The sequence below is a fragment of the Misgurnus anguillicaudatus genome, chromosome 10 (genome assembly GCF_027580225.2).
Source record: "Misgurnus anguillicaudatus chromosome 10, ASM2758022v2, whole genome shotgun sequence".
In the NCBI taxonomy this organism is placed as follows: Eukaryota; Metazoa; Chordata; class Actinopteri; order Cypriniformes; family Cobitidae; genus Misgurnus; species Misgurnus anguillicaudatus.
The window spans coordinates 9,134,640-9,142,458 of record NC_073346.2 but is presented as its reverse complement, the minus strand read 5'-3'; the positions used below and the strand labels follow the sequence as shown (position 1 = coordinate 9,142,458).

Below are 7,819 nucleotides of genomic sequence, written 5' to 3'. Positions count from 1 at the left end.
GTCAATGAGGCTCTCCAGATTTTGCCAAGTGGTTGATGTCCTCAGGGCAACATCACGTGACCCTGGGACAACATTTTAATCAACCAATCAGATTTCAGAAATACATTTACAGTTTGTTTTAAGTTTAATCTTACAATCAAGATTAGCTGCTTCTAGACCATTGTTTTTAGGGTTCAGTTATAATTAGGGTTGGGGTAGGTTTTATGTACAAAAATGTTGTCCTTGGGTCAACACAGTTTATCACTTGGCAAAATCAGGTTGAGCTGAAAAATAATTTACTCAAGTTTTCTTCAATACATAGACTATAATTTAACCAAAAACCAATCAGCATTAGCCGTCACCTCTATTTTTTTTTTTTTTGTAAGTTCCTCTGCATGTGACTGTGACCTCATGAGATCCATCCATTGTGTGCTTCAGAGTCTGCCATACAGGTATTTGTTATACTGCAGATTCGGATGTACTAGTCATCCATGTTCTGAAACCATGGCAGTACTTGTGAACAAACTAGTTAGTGAAATTAATTTCTAGTGCATGCTCAGATTATGCTTGCAGGCTCTATGTGCGGGATAACTAAGGATCTTAGTGGTTATGGTAATTTTGATTTACCTCTGCGTATCAATCACTGGCTTAAAAAGTGTAACAGTCAGCATCCCTTCTTGGTTTTTGGGTGTTTTTTAATAAATGAATATGTGGTACAGCAAAGCTTGCATTTTTATTCCATAATGGATTTAAGCCCCATTTAAATGCATCTAAGGGTGGCCATCCATCCACTACGCAGACACATCGCGCGTATCACACTTTTCCAGGTGGCTTGGCTGGCAAACGCTTCCTCTTCTTATCAGGAGAGAATCTCGACCTTCGCTTTTTAATGTTGCGCATGCGCACTGCGTCGCACTGAGTCAGGCTCGTCGACGGCTGGAGAGCGCAGAGTGATGAGAGCAGAGAGAAGATCTGCAGCCAGCGATCACTCTCCCGTCTGCCTGGTAATGACAGGTATTCATATTTATTCATTTATACTCATGCGTTCATTTAACCAAGCTGTTTAAAGTCATCGCGATAGCTGTTATATCGATAGCATCGTTACTAAATGTTTGCGTTATATCTGTGATGAAGGACACAGCGTGGATGAATAGACTGTCACTGTTGCATGCTTTTTCAAATATACTATTAAATATTAATCGCGTTTAAGATAGGCTACGTCAGTGATGATATGTCGAATGAACGACCGCATATATGTTTAAATGTTTGTAGGTACATGTGAGATATTAATAGACGTTCACTAGCCTATATAATTAGAAATCTATAATGAGTTGAAATAGCTCTTGAGACATCGCGTTTAGTGTTTAGGGAACATGATGTCTCAAATGTTCAGAAAACATCAGATGGCACGGACATCAGTGTGGCGTCATTTATGACGTGGCACTGCACGCTAAGAGGCATTCAGCACCAAGGACAGCGGCATTCAATAACAGCAAAGCCCTTACGGTCACATTTTATTTTTATAAAAAGTTTAAGACCACACTTATTATTGATTTTTAACGTATACTTACAGGATTTCTGATTATTTAAATCAGCACAAAATGTGCCCATATTATCTGCTCTAGTCCAAAGGCTTTCCTGCTTCTACAGAAGCATACCCGATGTTCTTTTGATTATTTTGGAGAAAAAAATATTAAATTTGTATATTCCATGCCAGCTTAATTTTGTGATATTATAAAAACTGTGTCTGCCATAACAAATCCTATAAAAATATTAAACACATCGTTATGTTGACAGCATTATCTGATATCCCAGTATTGTGTAACATTCATAGCATTTCAAATGTAGACATACATTAGGGTAACACTTTACAATAAGTTTGTATTTGTTTGCTAATGCTACTAATGCTAGCATTTATATAATGGTTCATGCTAATATACTGACATTAACTAACATTAACAAAGATTAATAAATGATGAAAAACTATATTTTTTGTTGTTACTTCATTTAGCTAATGCATTTGCAAATACAAGCTTATTGTAAAGTGTGACTTACATTTGTATTCATTTATAATTATAAAATGAGTCAAAACATCATAATTAAAATCACAAGTAATTAATCAGAGAGAGAGAGAGAGAGAGAGAGAGAGAGATAGAGAGAGAGAGAGAGAGAGAGAGAGAGAAGGTAGAGACAGTTGCTGGGTGAAAGCTGAGTCATTTCCTAATCAGTTTCAGCAGGTACACAGTGAGCCGAGATTTAATTACAGCATTCTGCAGGAAACTAACAACCTCATTTCCCCTCGCTTAGGCTCTGCTTTCTCATAATACAAACCCTCTTTCAGAAATATTAATATCCGAACCTCGGCAGCATCCATAACTCACAGCGTAAACGTAGCATTTGAAGATATCTAACAGTTTTACAATGAAATTAGCATAAAAGATTAGAGAAAACAGAGGCAGAGAGATATAGAAGAAGAAGAATCAAGTTAAGCTTTCAGCCCTCTGGCATCATTTATTGCTGATGTATGATGTGTCACAGGAGCAGGCCTAAGGTACAACATCAAGATCCCAAAAATTCGCTGCCGCAGACAGGAAACGGTCCAAACACTGCAGCGATTTAACTTTGCTCTGTTTGGTTTAACATCCAGAGTGACAACATTGGCTTAGCTTATGATTTAAGAGCAAACCTATCTGTTTATCTGACTAATAGCAGATAGTTGTAGTGTTCAGGACACCAGTTAGGATAAACCGTCAATATTGTTGACACCAATAGGGCAGAAATGACTTTTGACATGGATTTAGACTCTTAAATATCAGTTTATTTTTTGTGGGTGGTTTCCCGGACAAGGCTTATCCTAGTCCCAGACTAAAATGCATGTTTAAGCTGCTTTAATTTTAAAACACCTTGCAATGACATATTTTCACATATATCAGTGCAATTGTTTCGTCTCAAGATACACACACGTATAGTTTTTTGTAAGGTTTGTTTGTAACAACTACTTAAATGTCCTAAAATAACTAAGGCATAGTCCTGGATTAATCTAAACCCTGTCTGGGAAACCGCCCATGAATGGAGTACGACATCAGTATTTGGAGTATTTGACATTGGGCACATTCAAATAATGTACCGATTTTGGTCTGAAATGATTCTTTTTATATTCCCTCTATTATAGGTTACAAAGAAATATCAAGCAAATGCAAAGATATGATCATGTGAGCATATTTCAGTGTTAAATCATAAAACTACAAATGTTTGTTTATGTGTCTATATGTATATGCAGATGTGAAGCATGACTTCTTGCTCAGAAGTCTGTGGGTCGGATTATGCTGAGCAGGGCCACGGTGCCCTCAGCAGCGGTTACCAAGGTTACGGGGTGCGTTCCTACCTGCACCAGTTCTATGAGGAGTGCACTGCCTCCATCTGGGAGCGCGATGAAGATTTTCAGACACAGAGATCGCCTAATCGCTGGAGCTCTGTCCTCTGGAAGGTGATGTTTCACGTTCACCTCTCTTTTCACATACAACGTTTACTTTTACTCGATAAGGTTTTTAGCAACAGTATTTATTTAATGTAAATGTAGGGCCTAATCCCACCAAACGTGTTTTAACGCTTGGAAACGCAAACTTTAAAAAAAAGAGCAGTGCGACGCGGCTTTTAATATTGTTAGGCAACCACTGAGTCAGCTGTCTTGTCAATCAAATATTGAAGCGTGAGCGCTCTTTTGCTGTTAACTGTCATATTAGCAGAAACTTTAAAAAGAGGGCGCTTGCTCTGACCTTGTTTGAGGTTGAGAGGTGCACAAACACGCAGGAGAGAGTGAGCGAGTGGAGTCCCGTTCTTCAAAGCAACTGTAAACTTCTCTCACCACAACGTAAGGCCCGCCTCTCCCCTCATTCGATTGGACAAGGGAAAGACGCAAATGACGTCGGGCGCTTTTCCGCTCTCAGCGCTCCTTCAAAAGCGTGTGCTGCAGCTGGCAGCAAAAACCGCAAGGCGCTCGCCGCGCATAAACAGCGTGCATACGCTCCGTGCCCATAGAATATCTTTAAAAAAAGGCGCCTGCAACTGCCATAAATGCGTTTGGTGTGATCAGCCCCTTATGTTGCCTTCATTTTAACTTTTAGCATTGTCCACTTTGAATCTTATTCTGACCAAAATTCTCCCAGTTAGACAGAAAGATATTGTGTGATTGACATGCACATTGACCAATCACAGCTTAGTGCTGTTTAACTCTTTCCCGCCAGCATTTTTTTAAAAAGTTGCCAGCCAGAGGAAGCATTTTTCATGAATTTTACAAAAGATTAATGCCTTCCAGAAAATGTTCTTTTTTTAAATATATAATACAACATATCAAATAAAAGAACAGACCCTCTGCTTTAAAAAAAAAAAAAAAGTCTCGTCCTACCTTCATTGGTTCCCTTTTTATCACCTGTCAAATATGGGTATGTTTCTTCAAAAACACCAAATTTTGAGCAAACAAGCTGAGATAATTTTATTTTTGTGAAGGACTTTTGAAAGAGATCAGATTCAGAGCGATGATCAAAACATACAGATATAAAGCTCTTTGCCCTAGGCCGATTCTTCCAGCTTTTATAAATTGCGGAAGAGCGCCATCATGTTGAAAATAGCGGTATTACGGATTGCCGAAAATACTCATCATTGGCAGGGCAACGTTTTCTTTTAATTTACGAGTTAAAAAAGCATTTTTAGCCCATCCAAAAGCCTTACATGCTGATTGTTGATACCATAGACAACTTCTGCTACCATAGACAACTTGTTTACTTGGATCCAAGTACCAAATCTTCAAATTTTGTAGGCACAAACCTTAAAGTTGGACTAACCCTACAGTATATCCAAAGTGTTCATTTTATCACCCTTGTAAATATTTCAGTGAGTCAAACCAGCCAATCAGATTAGGCTATTTTCTTCCAGGTTTTGATAGCTGTGCGTAGCACAGCCCCGACCGTGACCAGAGTCAATTATGAGTTTGTCTGAGCTAGGAATTAAATAAAAATAATATAATTAATATTTTCTTATTTTATTTGTCTTATCCTATTAATTGAGTGAGTAGACCGTGTAAATTAAGGCAACATATTTTTAATTAATTTAAACCATATTTGAAAATTATGAATCCTTAATCCCTCGCTAATGTTAAAATATTTTAGTTCCCCTGTCTGCGGGTAGGTGCCCTCCCCACACTGAAATAAATGATTCATTCAATTTACTCAATTTTTTTGAGGTAAGTGAATGCAATCAATTTATTTAAGCTACATTTAAACAAAAGTTTTTTATTTCATTTTACTTTACTAATCTTTTGGGTTTAAATGTAGCTTATTTAAATTGATTGCAACCACTTACCTTAAAAAAGTGATTAAATTTAATGAATTATTTTTTTCAGTGCACAAGCAAAAGCGTAAGACTCCACCTAAAGAGTTTGTGATCTGTCTATTTGTTGCCTTTTCAGATTTGTGTCTTTTCAAGTTGAGACATAAGTACATAATATTGCAAGAATTCACAATGTTATCTATCTATCGTGCTCTCTCTCTCTCTCTCTCTCTCTCTCTCTCTCTCTCTCTCTCTGTGTATATCTTTACACCTCAGGTCTGTCTTGCGCTTGGAGCTCTCATTCTGGTAGCCGGGTTGTCAGTGCTGCTGGTGGGCTATGCCACTCCCCCTCGGCTGGAAGCTTTCGGTGAAGACGAGCTGCTCTTCGTGGACGGCCGTGCCGTGCGTTTCAACCGTGCGCTGGATGCCTGTAAGCTGGCCGGAGCCGTTCTGTTCTGCGTCGGTGGCAGTGGTATGGCGGTGGGATTGCTGCTGGCTGCTTGCTCTCAGGGCACCTCCAAAGAAGAGCTCCGACTGCAACAGCGTTTCAAAGATCGCCTAGCCGAGATCCAGGCCTCCGTTCAACCGATCTCCCGCGCCCCCACCCCAGGAGAGGGCAAGGTGCCTGTCACTCTCTCTAAGGTGCAGAGCGTCCAACCCGGGGCGGAGACCTGACCTCCGCCCCCAAACCTTTACAAACGAAACGACCCCGTTAAAGGTCAGCTATAACCGGGTTTCGTGCAAAAGCAAACCAGGAACAGTAGAGATAGATAACATTGCACTTTCTCTGATGCGTATCATTCGTCTATATTGACCAAGAGTACCAAGAGTATTTATGGTGATAAGGCATTAATGTAACTGTACCCTGTAGATCATTACGCCACTACACTGGTGCTCCTGAATAAAGATATACAGCACAAACATACTGTACATGCTACGCTAACAGCCGATAACAACCGCTAGGCAACTAAAATGCTATGATCGGCATTAGTCGGCTGTTCTTGAGAGCCACTTCTGATATATTCTCGAGGCGTCAAGTCATATTTAGTCTGTGTATACTAAAATGTGCATTATCGAATAAGCTAAAATAAAAACTGAAGGATCTCTTTCTGATTTCACAAGCTTCCTCTGTATTGGTAACCGTAAATAGATTCGCAATCACAATTTCCAACTTGATATATGAGAGAGAGTCGTATTACACAGTAATTTGGTAAAACTCATAAACAAGCAAAATGAAAGTCTATCAGGACCCTCTGTATTACCGGATAATTCATCATTGCCGCCTTACAAACGCTGTCAACAGAAGCGATAACAATATTTCGTCGCTTGTTCAAAATCTTCACATTGGCTCATTACTGTCACCTTGGGCACACATATTTTAATGCGTTACCGTCTATTGCTCCAGTCAATCAATAGTTACCTGACAGAAGGCAATGTGTTTCAGACAGGCAAAGCCAAAACTCGCTCTCGATAACAAACATCTCTCCTTTCTGCTCAAATACATCATCGCTCGCAATGTCAAGGGCGAAAATAGATTAACGTCAAGAGATGCCTGTGGGATTATATAATATCCTCTCATTGTGTAGCACTTAATTCTTGCTGCAGCCTCCATTTTCTCAAGAGGACATTAGGCCCAGTCACTGTCTGTTGGTAATTACACTCATTGGAGCGCAGCCTGTTAAGAGTTTCGTGTGCTTGGGCTAATGTTTTGGGACCATGCCACTTTCTTGCAGTTTGTGTTTCTACCACTCTATATAGTCGGTTTCATTTTTTCTATTTAGTTTTGTTTTTAGTAGGAATTGAAAGCATAATACATCAATGATTTCGTGTATTTGCTGTCTTGATAGTTTACTTTGCTTAGTGCTTTGAAAGTTTGACCATATTTTGCATTTCAGAAATTGTTGTAAACCGCTTTCAAGAAAGTTTGGTGAACTGTATCTGTTTGTTTTGAATATCCATTCAATGAATTAAGATGGGGGATATTGTGTAAAAAGCAGTGTGTTGAAATTTTTTGAGGGTGTCAAAGCTTGTTAAAGGAATAGTTCACTCAAAAATTTAAATTCTGTCATTGTTTACTCAACCTCAAGTTGTTCCAAACTTGTATACATTTATTTGTATTCAGCAGAACAAAGGAAACCAAGCTGGGGCACCATTGACTTCCAACGTAGGAACAAATAATACCATTGCAATGAATGGTGCCCCAGATCTGTATGGTTATTAACATTTTTTCTAAATATTTGTGTTCAGCAGAACAAATACATTTATACAGATTTGGGACAACGTGAGTGCAAGTAAATCATTACAGCAAATCTGGGGCACCATTGACTTCCATAGTAGGAAAAAAATAATACTATTGCAGTGAACGGTGCCCCAGATTGGTTTGGTTATTAACATTTTATAAAATATGTTAATTTGTGTTCAACAGAACAAATAAATGTATAAAGATTTGGGACAATTTAAGTGCAAGTAAATGGTTACACCAGATCTGGGGCACCACTGACTTTCATAGTAGGTA

At 38.8% G+C, this 7,819-nt stretch overlaps 1 protein-coding gene across 2 annotated transcripts; it reads left to right on the top strand.

The window, feature by feature from the left end:
• Positions 1-836: 836 nt before the first annotated feature.
• Positions 837-7,436, top strand: nrsn1 (neurensin 1). Of its 2 annotated transcripts, none has more exons than XM_055211763.2 (3): positions 837-983; positions 3,260-3,466; positions 5,581-7,436. In XM_055211763.2, the coding sequence occupies exons 2-3, from the start codon at positions 3,269-3,271 to the stop codon at positions 5,977-5,979; spliced, it is 597 nt and encodes a 198-aa protein (XP_055067738.1). In that variant the 5' UTR covers positions 837-983; positions 3,260-3,268; the 3' UTR covers positions 5,980-7,436. The 2 variants fall into 2 exon arrangements, with proteins under 2 accessions (XP_055067738.1, XP_055067737.1); XM_055211762.2 differs by having other exon boundaries at positions 840-993.
• Positions 7,437-7,819: the final 383 nt, after the last annotated feature.

Excerpts from the sequence above, each read along its gene's own strand:
- nrsn1 (XM_055211763.2), top strand. The coding sequence starts at position 3,269 with ATGACTTCTTGCTCAGAAGTCTGTGGGTCGGATTATGCTGAGCAGGGC. Across the intron at positions 3,467-5,580 it reads GGAGCTCTGTCCTCTGGAAG|GTCTGTCTTGCGCTTGGAGC; the intron begins GTGATGTTTCAC and ends TTTACACCTCAG.